At 42.0% G+C, this 17,097-nt stretch overlaps 1 protein-coding gene across 10 annotated transcripts in view; it reads left to right on the top strand.

Annotated features, from left to right (window-relative positions):
• Positions 1-13,022, top strand: part of tbc1d5 (TBC1 domain family, member 5) — a 511,825-nt gene extending 498,803 nt beyond the window's left edge. For all 10 annotated transcript variants that reach the window (XM_072575721.1, XM_072575720.1, XM_072575718.1 and 7 more), the window contains one exon: positions 10,421-13,022. In XM_072575721.1, coding sequence (XP_072431822.1) covers positions 10,421-10,744 — 324 coding nt within the window. In that variant the 3' untranslated portion in view covers positions 10,745-13,022. The remainder of the gene's footprint in view (positions 1-10,420) is intronic.
• Positions 13,023-17,097: the final 4,075 nt, after the last annotated feature.

The following is a 17,097-nucleotide window of genomic DNA, read 5'->3' as shown; positions in this document are numbered from 1 at the left end:
GGCGGACTACCATGCCTTCTGAGTGGCACATGGTGTGCAGTGTCACCTCTGTAAGGACGTCAAGAGGAATTGCCCTACCGCAAAGGCTACCAAAGCTGCACCAGCGGCACTGCCGCACCCGCAACCCCTTGATGCCCCACAGGCAGGGCCCAAGCCAGAGTTCGCTGTTCCTGCGGTTTCTGGCAATAAATGGGGGAGGAGAGAGGTGGGCGTCCAGCTGGAAAGAAGAAGTGGTATAAGTCCAGATACCAAGGGGCTGCCGTCATGGGTGCGTTCCCTTGTGACCCGGTGTCGGGAGAGAGGCGGGACCCCGGGTCGCTCTGCCACTCAGTGACCCAAAACTAGAACGTCCCCCAGTGGAATCCACCGAGGAAGTCCCTGTCGGCAACCCTGGGTTGGTGTCACTGAGATTAGAGCCACTTGGCAGTACCGGACCATCCCACCACTCTGTCGTGGAGGAGGGTCTGGTGGCTGAGGGCAACCCTCTGGCAAAGACTCTCAGTTGTCATGGTTGAGTTCAGCCCAACACTAACCCGGCCCTGTGGAAGAGAAAAAGGGCTCGTTCCAAGAGCTGCAGCTCATCGGATCCCAGGCACATACATGAGGTCACAGATCTGACTGCTCGATATCCTGGACCGTGGATCCCCCTTCTTCTACTCAATGGAAAAAGGGCATGAGGCCTATCAGTGGCTCCTTGTGCTGCTGTCCGACAGCAGGACCCTCATCTCGGATCCAGGCAGCATCAGAGCCCAAATCACATGGCTTGCTCTCTCCAGATCTGTCCAGCAAGAATGCTTACAGAGTTTTGTGAGCGGAGCTGCTGTAGGTCTACATGGGGCATGCCAGGATGTTCAATATCTGTCACTTTGGAGGAGCTGACCAGTGCCCTCGCCTAGCTCTAGAGGGGCAATCCTTGGGGGCTGGATGAGCTGGCTGTGGAGTTCTTTGGGGCATTCTGGGATGTCCTGGAGGTGACCTACACATGGGTCCTGGAGGAATGTTTAGCAGCTGGAGGGTTACTCCTTTTTTAGCACAGGGCAGTCATTGTCCTGCTGCTGAAGAAAGTGGACCTTCATCGACTTCAGGACTGGCATCTGATCTCTGTCCTCAGCACAGTTTTGAAAGGTTTTGCCAGGATGTTGTCATCTTGCCTGGGATTTGTACTGGACCACATGATCCACCCTGACCAGTTATACACGCTCCTGGGCTGAAACATCCATGACAACATCCATCTGGTCGGGATCTGATCCATTTTTTCAGAGGACTGGTCTGTCAAGTGCCTTCCTGTCCCTCAATCAGAAGGTGTTCAACAGGTTCGATCATGAGTATCTGCTTGGGATTCTGCAAGCAATTTGGTTTAGGATGAAGTTTGTTGCTGGAGCTGGCGTTAGGAGGGGTGTGTGTCAGGGCTGTCCCTTGTCTAGCCAGCATTAATCCCTGTGCATGGAGCCTTTCCTGTACCTCTTGTGGAGGTGGTTGTCAGGGTTGGCTCTGCGTGGGCTGGGTTTGGGAGTGGTTCTTTTAGCCCAAGCCAACAACCTGCTCCTCACGTTTACTGACTTGGCGAGGATATGCAAGTACTTAGCACATCTTCTGCCAGGATCAACTGGACCAAATGTTCCAGATTCCTGGTCTGTTTGTGCAGGTGGATTCTTTGCCGGAGGAGTTCCGAGGATTCGGCTGAAATACGACCTGTTTCCTTTATCTGGGGTTCTATCTTAGCCTGGCTGAGGAATCCTGGCCAACAAATTGGCAAGAGTTGAACAACGAGGTCTCAGCTCGCCTAAGCACAAAAATCCAGAGAATGTTGCTCCTGAGCCTTGCAAAGTTGGCAATAAACAGATCCCGGCAGCAGGCCATGGAGAAGGGTCACCTCTGCAGACTCCCTGCCCCTCTCTGCGGTTACACGCAAGCCCTGGATAAGTGTGGGTAGGGGGTACAGTGCTTGATTTCTCCCTCCTAACTCCATTTTGATGTTGTCCCCTCCTCCTCTGCCTAACCACCCCTTTCACATTTTCATGGTAGCATTGCCTTAACAGGCTTTGCTTCTTAATGTTTGATTGGCCACATGGGTGTATCCCTGGTGCTGGGAAAAAAGATGAATAAAGCTGACCCAGGCCCCTCTTGTGGCACAGTGATAGTGTCCCTACACCTAGACTGAGAGGCTTGGGTTCGAATCCCACTTGTTCTAGAGGAGTATTAGTGACATCTCTGAATAGGCTGATTTTGAAAAACAGCAGACCCAGTTGCTACAAATGTAATAATGTTCCAATCTCATCCTGATCTTGTACATACAGCCCGTCTCTGCTTTCCACCTTGATACTTATTCCTGAGTTTATATGCTTACTTCCAGCTTTGACCTTGACACAGAAAGCAGAGTTAGCATTTTAGGTTCCATGACCTTTGTTCAGAACTGTTCAGATCTGCCAGACCTGCTGAATTTTTCCAGCAATTTCTGATTTTGTTTGTGATTTCTGACATCTGCAGTTGTTTGTTTTTTGTGAACATGCTTTCAAGCTCGATAAGAAAGTTTCCTTATCATTATTATTCATTCACAGTGGCCATTTTATTAAATGCACGTGAGCTGTATTATTAGCAGTGCATTCCCTTGAATTGCACTGCAGTTAAAAACACCTTACGCATGCCAGCTCTAGGAGGACTCTCAAACACTTGATGTTTCTCCAAAAGAAAACTTTTTACAAATAAGGACACCCTTAAATTTGTGTTTAATACAAGCGATGGTGTTAGAAAGAATTGCAAAATAAGATTAAAATGCAGTTTTGAAACAATGATTTGGGTCGGGATCATCTCCAAATGGCCAGTAAGAATCAAATTTAAGATGAAAACATGAAGAGCAATCATGAAGAATTAAGAAATGGTACAACTAAAATACTGAAACTTAGCAGGAATTTTTCACCTCGTGAAAGGTGAGAAATAATTTTCTCATGACTAGCTGACAGGTAAAATATTGATCCTTGTCTCTGAGTATGTTAGTAAAAATAATATATTTGAACATACATTCTGGCAAGACAGCCAACCATCACCTTATTATCAAACCATTGAGAAATGTATAACCATCTGTCAGCTCTCTACTTGTTACTTCACAAGGACCCTTGTAACTTACCCAAATTTGGAGAGCTCAAGCAGCTGTTTGCACAATAACGTTAATTAAACAACCTGAACAAGACCAACTTATCTTGAGCTGCTTGGTCAGCTAAGGTCTTTTTGTGGCGTTGGATTTCAAAAGTTGTCAGACATCGATAGAGATATCCGAGCTCTGACCCTTCACCTTTACCAACACCAACTGCATAGAACTCATGAACATTTTTGATCTCAAAGACATGTTTTCCTTTAGTCAATGATAGAAAGTGGGTTTCACTTACAAAGTCAGTATTTCTTGCCTCCCCATCCTTAATTGCCCTTGTACAGAATGGTTTGTTAGGCCCTTTCACAGTAGTTAAGAGGTAACCGCGTTGCTGAGGATCTGGAGTCTCATGGGACCAGACCATTAAAGGACTGCAATTTTTTCTCTCTTATTGTTCTATTGTAAACAGGGTTTTGTGATAATTGGTGATAGTTTCATAATCACCTTTAGTGGAAACAACTTTCCATTACAGATTTATTGAATTCAAATTCCACCAGGTGTCATTGTGGGATTTTCTTGAACCTAAAGCATTAGCCTGGACCTCTAAATTACTAATTTGAGAAACTGCACACAGTTGCATTGTTGCTGTCTGCCATTCCTGTCCTCTGATCACCTATAAATCTTTTGTTTCTTTCACGTTCCTCCACTGTCTAACATTCTCTCATCTCCTTTTCACTTTAGCTCTCCTGACCCAATGCTGACTGACAATAGTAATGGTTGCCTTTTGGTCAGACATTGTTTCTCAACACATCAGTGTCTCTTTGCTTCACATTCAGCTCTGTCAAGTATACTGTTGAAATCCCTGCTACATCTGTCTTTATACATCACTCAGCACCAAGGCCCAGGGAAAACTCTTAAACATATTATCTGTGACAGTGAGTACTGTGCATCATTCTTCTCATCTTCTCTGCAACATTTATTGCACTGGCACTTCACCCTTACATTGAATTATTCCAATACACCCTTACAACCTGGAAATCACGCACACTCCATGAACTCCATTTTGTCCAAAGCACAGCTATCCGTGCTCCATTCCTGATGAATCGATTTTCCTGCTCCTCGGATGCTGCCTGACCTGCTGTGCTTTTCCAGCACCACTCTGATCTAAACACAGCTGTCCATATCCTATTTTCACAATGAGGGGATAGTAGCACCATGATAATGTAACTGGATTAGTTTCTCCATCTGGCTGCAGCCTCAAGGTTATCCGGTTCACTCTGAACTGGCTAATTAACCATTCAAATTTTAGCAGATCGCCATTAGCTGAGCGATGGTCATGTCTCAGCAAATTTAAAAAAAATTGACATCACTGTATTGACATGTTGACATATTGATTATGTTACTGGATGAGTAATCAAACACTTCAGACTAGTGATCCAAAATATATGTTCAAAGCCCACCATGCATTTAGGGTTTTGAAAAGATATATATATATGAAATGTTTAAAAAGTCAGTATTAATAATACTTATAATGAAAGTAGCATATTGTCATGAAAACTCTACTGGTTCACAAACAAAATCCATCAAGGAAGAACATCTGCCATTTTTACCTGGTCCACTATTTTACAAATAAAAGACTTCTCTCAGCATTGCTTGGCCACCATCATAGCTGATGTCTCTTTTCCTAGTCATTTTAATTTGTGAATTGCTCTACCATTCTTTAATGTTACAGGCAGGTTGTTGCTGTTCCTAATTATTCCATTACTGCAACATTCAACACATTAAATAGAAAAAACAACAGAGGCAAGGTTCCTTCACTGGTCTTTTGAGAGAGAAAATGATTTTCACTGAGTTTCTTGGGTAAAATCCAGAAATAAATTTGGATGGGCTACCAATGATATGGTCCCACTCAAGAAGGAAATGAAGTTGAAATCTGAGCTGAAGTTCCAATTGCAAGTTCTGCAAGTACCAGCAGTCTTGGTTTAAAATCAGCGAATATCTGTATTTGAAAGAAATGGCTATATCATAAAAGTTGTAACGAAAAACCGTTATCAAAATCTTGAGTTCCATTGCAAAAGGAGATATTTGGAAAAACTGAAAAAGAATCCAATCAGAAATCATGGTTGAACCAATTTATATCACTTTTACAATATGCATAACAATAAAAATCTCATCCAAAGGTAGGTCAAAAACCTTTGCTAAAGGGGAAATTAATGTAATAGTGAAGAAGGATATTAGCTCCGGTGAAGTAGAATCCGGATGGTAGAGCTTAGAAACATCAATGGGCAGAGAATGATAGTGAGGTTTACATAAAGATGCCCAAATTGTCGTGGCAATGTTGGGATAGCATGAAATGTTGTGGAGAAAATGTAGAGAACCACCAGGAGACACAGAGGGTTCTTCAAGAAGTAGGTCTTTTATTTGCAAACACAAAACTATGACACTGAGAAAGCAGATTCTCGAATGCCCACGAACCTCAGGGTCTGTGGATTTTATGATGATTCTGTTAGTTTATCAGCATGTCTAACTATATGAATCAAAGTACCTCACTCTAGCTACACAATAAGCCAGTGATGTTAGTTCCCATTATCTCTTTAGTTGTATATTCTACTTAATGTTATTCTAATGTCACGGTTAGATATTTAGTGCTAACTCTTGTAATGTCACAGTTAGATATTTAGTGCTAACTCTTTCATTCCAGACCCTACTTAATATTTCCCTCATGTCATGATTAGATATTTATTATCACCTCTGCTACAGTGATTTTCCATTCCAGACTAACCTGTCATGATAGATATTTAGCTATTTTATCTATTACAATAGTCTCCTGTCTCAAGCTGACTCTACTAACTATTAATTAGATTTTTAATGTCATGTCCCAAATATTTATGGTTCCAATCTTGTCATAATGACACTTAACAGGGAAACTAGCCCTGCAAATTGGTGTAAGAGCATTCCTCTATTCTTATCCCATCTTGCCTTCCACAGAGCTCATTACCTGTGGTCTTCATGCTTTAACCTTTCCCATGCTTTTATTTTCCATAGAAACAGGAAATTAGAGATGCAAGCAACAAAAGTACAGCTGTAGTTATGGACTACTTTAATGTGCAAATAGATTGGGCAAATCAAATCAGTAGCAAGACTGTCGAGGAGGAATTCCTTGAGTATGTACCAGATGGTTTTCCAGATCAGCATGTTGAATCAAGCAAGGAACAGGCCAAATTAGATTGGATAGTGTGTAATGAGAAGGGAATCATTGGCATTCTAGCTGTGTGAGACCCCTTGGAGAAGGAAAACCAATATATAGAATTCTTCACTAAGACCAAGAGTGACATACTTGATTCTGATACTTTACTCTGAGTAAAGGAAACCAATAAATAAGGTGTAAGCTGATTACAAAAAATTTTGAAATGTTACTTAAGAGATGATGGTGGTTAGGCAAGGGCAGCATGTAAAGAGTGCATGGAGTATCTGCAATAACTGTCTGTTTGTATCTTGCACAAAAATTAAATGGAAAAGGTGGTCTGACCATGGCTAACAAGAGAAATTAAGGACAGCATCAGGTATACGGAAGGGCATACGAATTGATCAAAGATAGCAGTTTAGATTTCAGCAGAGGAGGACACTCCGATGACTACCGGTGCTATCTCGTGCTCCCACGAAGAGGTGGAACAGTTCATCCACTTTATTAACACCTTCCACCCCGACCTCAAATTTACCTGGACTGTCTCAGACTCCTCCCTCCCTTCCTAGACCTTTCCATTTCTATCTCGGACGACCGACTCAACACGGACATTTACTATAAACTGACTGACTTCCACAGCTACCTAGATTACACCTCCTCCCACCCTGCCCCCTGTAAAAACGCCATCCCATATTCCCAATTCCTTCACCTCCGCCGCATCTGCTCCCAGGAGGACCAATTCCAATACCAAACAACCCAGATGGTTTCCTTCTTCAAAGACCGCAATTTTCCCTCAGGCGTGGTTGACGATGCTCTCCACTGCATCTCCTCCACTTCCCGCTCCTCCACCCTTGAATCCCGCCCCTCCAATCGCCATCAGGACAGAACCCCACTGGTCCTCACCTACCACCCCACCAACCTCCAGATACATCGTATTATCCTTTGTCATTTCCGCCACCTACAAACAGACTCCACCACCAAGGATATATTTCCCTCTCCTCCCCTATCAGCATTCCGGAAAGGCCACTTCATCCGCGACTCCCTCGTCAGGTCCACACCCCCCCCACCAACCCAACCTCCACTCCCAGCACCTTCCCCTGCAAGAAATACAAAACTTGCGCCCACACCTCCCCCCTTACTTCCCTCCAAAGCCCCAAGGGACCCTTCCATATCCGTCACAAATTCACCTGCACCTCCACACGCATCATTTCCTGCATCCGCTGCACCCGATGTGGCCTCCTCTACATTGGGGAGACAGGCTGCCTACTTGCGGAACGTTTCAGAGAACACCTCTGGGACACCCGCACTAACCGCGCCAACCACCCCATGGCTGAACACTTTAACTCCCCCTCCCACTCCACCAAGGACATGCAGGTCCTTGGCTTCCTCCACCACCAGACCATGGCAACACGGCACCTGGAGGAAGAACGCCTCACCTTCCGTGTAGGAACCCTCCAACCCCACGGGATGAATGCAGATTTCTCCAGCTTCCTCATTTTCCCCTCCCCCCACCTTTTCTCAGTCCCTACCCTCGGACTCAGCACCGCCTTTTTCACCTGCAATCTTCTTCCCAACCTCTCCGCGCCCACCCCCTCTCCGGCCTATCACCCTCACCTTAACCTCCTTCCACCTATCGCACTCCCAATGCCCCTCCCCCAAGTCCCTCCTCCCTATCTTTTATCTTAGCCTGCTTGGCACACCTTCCTCATTCCTGAAGAAGGGCTTATGCCCGAAACGTAGATTCTCCAGTTCCTTGGATGCTGCCTGACCTGCTGCGCTTTTCCAGCAACACATTTTACAGCTCTGATCTCCAGCATCTGCGGTCCTCACTTTCTCCACAATCAATGTCAGACTAAATGGTCGAGAAGTTCCTGTTTTCTCTCTAATTACTTTTTTTTAAAAAGAGGAGTTACATTAGCTACCCTCCAATCCATAGGAATTGTTCCCCAGTCTGTAAAGTCTTGAAAGATGACCACCGGTGCATCAGTTTTTTTGGGGGGCCACTTGGTTAGGCCCTGAGGATTTATCGACTTTAATCCTATCAATTTCACTTCTAATTCTGATTTGCTTCACTTACTCCCTCTTACTAGACCCTTGTGTTCTCAAACATTTTTCGTCTTTATAACTTTCCCTGTTTCTGAATGGAAGGCACCCACAATTGTCTTTATTAATCTTCTTCTTTTCACATACTTATAAAAGTGTTTACAATCAATTTGTATGTTCCGTATACATTTACTCTTGTACTCCACTCCTCCTCCCTACCATTGATTGTGGAGAAAATACTGGAGTCAATCTTAAAAGTCCATCAATAGCCGAGCACTTGAAAAATGGTGACAGGATTGGACAAAGTCAATATTGATTAATGAAAGAATGTAACTTTGGAGAGTTGATAAGGGGGAACCAGTGAATGTATTTTACTTGAACTTTGAGAATGTTTTTGATAAAGTAAGCGATTAGCATGCAAAATTGAAGTGCAATGGCTTGAGGGTAGTGTACTGACTTGGATGGAGAAGTGGTTGACAGGCGGGAAACAACAAATAGGAGCAAACAGGTCATTTTCCAAGTGACAGGCAGTGACTAGCAGAATACCATAGGGATCAGGTTGAACCCTAGCTAATCACGACATATAAATTATTTTGATGAGGGAACTAAATGTAATACCTCAAAGTTTGCAGATGGCACAAAACTGGGTAGGAGAGTGAAAAGGAGGCAGAGATGCTTCAGTGTGATTTGACCAAGTAGAGTGGGCAAATTCATGGCAGATGAAGTATAATGTGGATAAATAAGAGATTATCCACTTTGAAAGCAAAAACGGGATTTTTATCTGAACAGTGATAAATTGGGAAAGAGGGAGGTGCAACAGGATCCATTCTTATGTCTTGCTGTCCATTTTCTGAAATTAAATGTAGAGCAGTGACAGGGAGTTAAGAAGGCAAATGGTATGTTGACCTTCATACCAAAAGGATTTGAGTACAGGAGCAGGGATGTCTTCATAGACGTGCTGAGATCACACCTGTAGTACTATAGTTTTGGTCTCCTTATCTCAGGGAGTGTGTTCTGGGATTTCCCAGACACTAGGCCCATGTCATTACATGGGCTGCTACCAGGTACTCCCCATTGCCACCCACTAATTGTCCCCCATTAGCAGCTATCACTGTCCCCCAGACTGCCCTTTAACCACTCCTTTGAACGTCCAACAGTTTTTCTCTCTCTTTGGGCTCTGTCTGCATCTATCATTTACTCTCCCCTCTCCCCATCTTCATATAAAAACTGTCTTTTTTGTAGCTGCCATCAGTTCTAAAGAAAGGTCACTGGGCCCAAAATGTTAACTCTGATTTCCCTGAACAGATGCTGACAGACCTGCTGAGATTTTCCCGAAGTTTCTGTTTTTATATTGGTACTGGGCTAATGGCTTCTTATTTTGAAAATTCTTTATCAGCTTTAATGGCTATAAATTGCATTTAAAAGTAAGGGTTTAAAAAAAAATACAAGGACTTTTTATCTCATCTCTTTCTACATGATAATGATTGAATTTACATTGTTAGTCCAAAAGAGACAAGCCTGCTTGTGCAGTACATTATTTCTGCATCATTTTGCTTAAATAAATTTCAGTTTCAAGTGCATGTTGTATAAATACAGATGTCAGAGTTACTTTTGTAAATGCATTGACCAGCTGAATGTATTAATCAACTTTTCAATCTTCAGTTTGATATTTGAGTTTTAAAATTATATCTTTTCAGCATATTTCTTTTTTCTTATTAAATAATATTGCAGAATGGTTACAGCCCATCACCTCTGCAATAGCTGTATGCAGGAACAACGCAGCCAGTCTAATTTGCCTGCCTCACACATCTTTTCTTATCAAATACCAAATTCCCTTTGAATGCCTCAATTAAATCTCCCCCAATGGGTTCTTAGACAAAACATTCAAAATCCTAAACACTCCAACACCATTGCATAAAGAAGATTTTCCTCACAGTTCCTCTGGTTGTTTTGGCTTAAAATTGATCTCCTTTGGTTCTGAATCCTTTTACTAATGGGAACAATTTTGACAAATGCGTATCTAAATCTTTTGTAAATGTTCACCATAACCAATTGTTTTGTGAATTAGTGACCCACTGTTTTTTAACTGTTGCCATTTTTATCTCTAGGCTACATCGCTGACTTCCTTGAATTCAGAAGGTAGAAATTCAGATGACTATATCTTGGTTTCTAAAGATGATGATGACTTGGTGCATGAGCATCCCTCAGAAAAATTGGAATCAACAGGAATGGCAAAGAAGCTTCAAACTTCACAGAAACCTAACACCACTGAAGCAATTAGAAAACAATCACAGCAATCCCCAGTTTTTTCTGACCCTCTGACTGGTGGAGTTCTGGAGTCACCATCCAGCAACTCAGGATCCAGTCCAGATGATGACAGTAGCAACAGCAAGGATTCTGATTTCACCATTGTCAGCCCACTGGACATCTGAATTTCTTTTTTCCCAGCGTTGGCCTCTGTGTTATTAGAAAACCTATTACCTGCTCGCTAATGAAATTCTGTATGGATTGCTTGGCAAATGCGACACTCCTCTAAATCTGAAAATTATATCAACTTTGATGAGGCTCCTTATGAATGGCCTTGTGATTTAATAATGTATATTGGATTATAGTTAAATGATGGACATTGTAAATTCATATTATTTAACCATTTAGTGACCATCTCACATCCACACCAGCTAAATCTAAACTGGCCACATATTCTCAGCAGATTCCAGGAATACACAACTTGACACCAGTTCCACATGATCCAAGATCGTGGAGTGCACTTTGATCTGGTTCCAGCTGCCACTTAGTAGCCCAGCTACCTGTGGCCCCCAATCTTTGGACATTTTGGCTCTGGAGCCATTTTCCTTTCTACTAGGCTTCTCAGGAAAACCGCAAAATTCAGGAACTATTCAAAAATGAATAGGGTCAAGCATATGCACTGTAGCCACAGAGTGAGATCTTTACGTAAAGTCTCTATGTTGGGTCTCTCCTACAACCAGTCAAAAAAAGGAACTTGGCAATCCTTCCAGCCATTGCCATCTGCCCAATAACACAAACTTGTCCATTTCCTTTATCACCTCAGGACAGCTCAGATCACATGGCTTGAGATTTTAACTATCACAGCTTTTAATAGGGCATTTATTGAAGATGAATTTCATGAAGTGGGAGGGGGGCTCTTCTGGGTCATTGATTACTCAATTGAGACAGTATCTCACCTGAGGATTGAATCCAAAAGCAGATATATTGTCATCCTACTTTAGCCCTCCATCACTAATAAGTCTGTCCACTTAATCATTTTAGAACAGTAACTTCAGAATAATTTTGCTGAATTGGTATCTGTAAGTTAAATGTTGTGATAATTGTGAATAACAATATTGATATAGGGACTTGACTGGGAGACAGAGATCAAAATCATTATTTTTCATTTTGAGAGCTCCCCTGAGATTTCCTTAGGGATTATTTGTTTTCAGAGACTCCTTAGAACTAGAGAAGGGCTGACCTCACTGTCTCCGAGAGAAAGGTCACTTCTGTCTTTACATGTTTGAGGCTACCAACAACATTTCAGAGGCAGATTTGACTGCCATTCTCATTTACTTTGAGCACTGCTTGGAGGATATGTCTGATTGAGTGCACTGGATCTTCTATTTTACACAGTAGGCTATGGAGAGCTCTGCATCATTCCCGTAGTTGAGGCCTGATGTGATTGAATTATAATCAGGCTGACAGTTCTCCATTGTAGGGAATCCTATGCAGGTACACCCTCTCTACTTCTCCCAGCTCCCCCAGCCCATCATGTCCATTTCAGCTGTCCCAGATAAACTGTCTTTATAAGTTTAAAGGCTGAAATTGGTGTGAGTATTTTGAATTACAAAGATATTTAGGCAAAAGGAAGCTATTCATTAAACTGGTATCTCCCACTCGTTTCCAGTTTCTGAAGTTTCTAACACCAACCTGTTGTGGAAGTGATGTGATCACTGACATGTATTACTGGAGTACAGGACTCTTTTATTCACTCTAATTATCTCTTAGTAATGGAAATGCAATAAATACTTTGTATCTGGTAATGATTAACCAAATGAGCTTGGAATAATGCTATTGTATTCATCTCAATTTGATTTGGTGTTCTTTCGTGGCTTTGTTGCCTTTATGCTAATTGCTGTTTGATTATATCAGCAATATTGCACTGAAATGTGTTTACATTCTGCTTCCAATTTTATGTTATGGAAATAGTGTCTTTTTATTCAACTGCTCTATCTCATGTATGTGCCCATACCTAGGAGCATTTTGCAAAACTAGGCACTGAGAATTTCATGAAATATAAGTCACTATTGCTGAGTAATTAGTTAAAAATTTAGTTGCCTGAATATTTTATACTATTTCTACTATAAAAACCTGCTATCAAATAATTGCAGTAACATGTCAACTCATTTAACAATGTGTACAGTACATACAATTGCTGGAATGTTTAATTTTGTATATCGTACATGTATAATGTCTGGTGTATAACTGAGAAAAATCACTGGAAGGTATAATATCAATATTTGTTGGAGTGATTTAAACTTTCAACATAATATCTCGAATGTTAAGTAAACCGCCCACAGAATTCTTAGAATGTACACTGAATGCCATAACCAAATTGTGTTTCTTAAGGTAATGGCCTGTTATATCGAAAGTAATATTGTTAAAATTGACAGTATAAAGACTCTGTTTTATTTTACAGAATTCATAGATTGATACAGCACAGGAGTTTGCCATTTGGCCACATCTGTGTTGACCCTTTAAAAGAGCATTTACACAGCATCACTTCCTTGCTTTTTTCCACGTTCTGCAAATATTTCTTTTTCAGATATGGATCCAAGTCCCTTGTGAAATCCAGTCTGCCCCCACCACACCCTCAGGCAGTGCATTCCTGCATGAAAAAATGCTTTCATGTCACTGTGTTTCTTTTATTAATAAGCTTACGTTTATGCCATCTGATTGTCAATCCTTCCACCCATGTGAGCAGTTTCTCCCAACCATTGTGATTTTTGTGTGCCTCCATCAATTCTCCTCTCAATTTTTGCTTCAAGAGAATGGTCCCAATTTTTTGTGTGTAACTGAAATCCAGCATCTCTGGAACCATCCTCATGAATCTATTGTGTACCCTCTCTGAATAACTTCTCTTTCTTCCTACAGTATAGTGTCCAGAACTGGATGCAGTTCTGCAGTTGAGGCTAAACTAATATTTTATACAGATTTAGCATAACTTTCTTTTATATATCCCTCTATTGATAAAGCCCAGTATACCCTATGAATTATTAACTGCGCTCTCAACTTATTCTGCCTCTCTCAGTCATTTATCTACAGATACCCCTATGTCCTGCTATGTCTGCACATCCTTTGGAATTTACCTTTTGTTATATTACCTCTCCACGTTGTTCTCATTAGAATTAATCACTTTACTCTTTTGTATCTTAAATTTCATCTGTCACTTGTCCACCCATTCCACCAACTTTCTACACCATCCTCCTCCTGGTTGACAATACATTCAAGTTCCATATCATCTGCAAATTTTGAAATTGTGCCCTGTACTTCAAAGTCTAAATGTATGTATTCAGGATAAGCATGGAAACCCTGGAGAAGACGACTGTACAAAAGGACCATTCACCACACTTTTCTGTCCAAAGTCCATTTCATGTCCATGTTGTGGCTCTGGCTTTACTCTCCATATGAACTATCACTTGTATCAGTTTTGTAGGTTGGAGAGTGAGGTGTTTTCAGAACTCCACCAACTGTCCAGTCCACCTTGACAACCTGGTGTTCACCTATTCCTTCTCTCTCTACCCACTCTTAAGCTTTCAGGTGACCACATTGATAAAAGTGTTATCTATCGCACTCTCACTTTGTGCAGCAATGATACCAGCTGATGGAATACAGTGTGATACGACTGATACCATCAACAGCATCTGCTCACCAATTACCTGCTCAGTAATGTCCAGTTTGGATTCTGCAGGGCCACTCAGCTCCTGACCTGTTTACAGCTTTAGGTCAAACGTAGACAAAAGAGCTGAATCCCAGAGGTGAAGGGAGAGTGGCAGCCCTTGATATCAAAGCTGCATTTGACTAAGTAGTATCAAGGAGCTCTAGCAAAACTAGAATCAGTGGGTATCAGAGGGCAAACTCTCCACTGGTTGGAGTCATACCTGGCATAAAGAAAGATTGTGGTTGTTGGAGGTCAGTCGTCTCAGCTCCAGGACATTTCTGCAGGAGTTCCTCAGAGTTGTGTCCTCGGCCCAACCATCTACAGATGCTTCATCAATAACCTCCCACCGCCCCACCATCGTATGGTCAGTAGTGGGGATGTTCACTGATGATGACACAATTTTCAGCACCATTCATGAGTCCACAGATCCTGAAGTGTTCCATGTTCAAATGCAAGAGTATCCAAGCTTGGGCTGACAAGTGGCAACTGACATTCATGTCAGATAAATGCCAGGCAATGACCACCTCTAATAAGAGACCACCTAATCACTGCCCCTTCAACATTCATCATTGACTCCTCACTATCAACATTCTTGGGGTTGCCATTGATTAGAAATTCAATGGGATTTGTCACATAAACACTGACTACAAGAGCATGTCAGAGGCCAGGAATACTGTGGAGAATGACTCACCTGCTGCCTTCCCAATGCCTGTCCATATCTACAAGGCACAAATCAGGAGTGTACTGGAATATTCCCCATTTGCCTGGATGGGTGCAGTTCCAAAAACATTCAAGAAGCTTGACACCAAAGGACAAAGCGGTCAGCATGATTGACACCACATCCATAAGCATCCACTCCCTCCACCACTAATGCTCAGTTGCAGCAGTGTGTACTATGTACAAGATGCACTGCAGAAAGATTCTGTGACAGCAACTTCCAAACTGAACCCCACGTCTATCCACATAGATAAGGGCAGTAGCTGTTTGGGAACACCACCATCTACTAGTTCCCCTCCAAGTCACTCATCATCCTCACAGAAATATATCGCCATTCCTTCACTTCCACTGGGTCAAAATCCTACCTGAGGGGCATTGTGAGTCAACCCACAGCAGGTGAACTGCTGCAATTCAAAAAGGCAGCTCACTACCACCTCAAGGGCAACTAGGGATGGGTAATAGACTGCTGGACAACCCAATGATATCCACATCCCATGAATGAATAAAAAACTGCTGCTGCTCAAGTTCTGAAACGAGGAAGGAAAGTTGATGCAGCTGACAATTTCTGCACCTGTGGTTATCTAGGACACATTAAATGTCCTCCGGTCCCCAAATAGAGCAGGATGTGCACTCCATGAGTCAGAGCTCTCCTGCCATTCCTATATTTGTAATAAAATTTACTACTTAAAAGAACCAAGTCCCTCAAGCTATCTGCCTCCCTTCTGTTGTCAGTTGCATATTGGAATGTTTACTTAATTATTGTTATGTAATACATGATTTTTAAATTTAATTTCTCAGCTCTTTTGACCGACTTCCTAATTTTGAAGGAAGGGAAATAAAGCTCCAATAGTCACCAGCCAATCAGCTCATGATCTCCTTGTGCGGTCACATTGATTTTGATGTTGCTTCCTCTCTTTTGATGAGTTGCACACAGCTCAGTGTCTCCCTCACATTTAACCTGATTTGCTGCACATTACTTCTGTTCTCTTCCCAGTGAAATCAAAAACAAAGTGCTGGAGAAACTCAGCAGGCCTGGCAGCCTCTATGGTGAGAGAAACAAAGTTAATTTTGCAAAGAACAATCATATCAGACTCAAAATGTTAACACTATCTCACAGATGACTCTAGACTTGCTTTGTTTCTTGAGCACTTTGCATTTTATTTCATATCTTCAGCATCTGTAGTATTTTGATTTTACTTGCGTGCTTCACAGTGACCCTGATCTGCTACATAAACTTGCCAGCTCTCAGTTTTTTTCTTAATTCATTCGCGGGATGAGGACATTGCTGGCTAAGTCAGCATTTATTGCCCGTTCTTAATTGTCTAGAGGGCAGTGAAGAGTCCACCATGTGGCTGTTCTTTATTGTACTAAAGATTAAGTTGTACACATGATTTGTATTTTTTTTCTACACACATTAAATTGCAAGACATAATTTTATTCAGATTAATGACGGGAACTTTTAATGAAGCAGAACATGTTTAATAATCCATCACGATGCTGACCAATGAACAGCTAAAATGGCAACGAAGCATAACTCTAACTTGACTTATTTTAGCAGGCTGCCTTAAAAAAGCCTGTCATATTGGAACCAAACACATAAAAATCTAAAAATAATAAAGAAACCCATTTTTTCTGTTCTCCTGGAACAAATTCACGCAGAGCTGAAGGTTCCAAGCAGACAAAGCTTTACTTATTCCAACTGTGAGCATCATCAGCAAGATTATGTTCTAAACAGGCCTATACCTCCCCAAATCAATCTGTTACTTCCAAAGCATTCTATTGAACTAAGGAAGCATTCTTACTTACTTGAGACATCCTGGGACTGTAATAATGTTCCTAACAATGAGGTGCAATCAGTGTGTAGGTCAACCAGTTCACAGACAAACTTTCATAAATAGAAATCAGTCTGTCTCAGGTTCAGCTGACAGTGATGATTCTTGGAGAGGTAAAGCAGTAACTTTATGCCAACTGTTTGCCCCCTCTTCTGCAGTTATGTTTGTGCTGGCTGTCAGTGCTCACCAATGCTCCCGTTGCCTTTAAAGAGAGACATCACAGCGCTTTATTTCCCCCCAACTCCATTTTGATTTAACCCCTTCCTGTTCTGCCTACCCAGCATCC

The sequence above is a fragment of the Chiloscyllium punctatum genome, chromosome 8, assembly GCF_047496795.1.
Source record: "Chiloscyllium punctatum isolate Juve2018m chromosome 8, sChiPun1.3, whole genome shotgun sequence".
NCBI lineage: Eukaryota > Metazoa > Chordata > Chondrichthyes > Orectolobiformes > Hemiscylliidae > Chiloscyllium > Chiloscyllium punctatum.
This window is presented reverse-complemented; position numbering and strand designations above follow the sequence as displayed.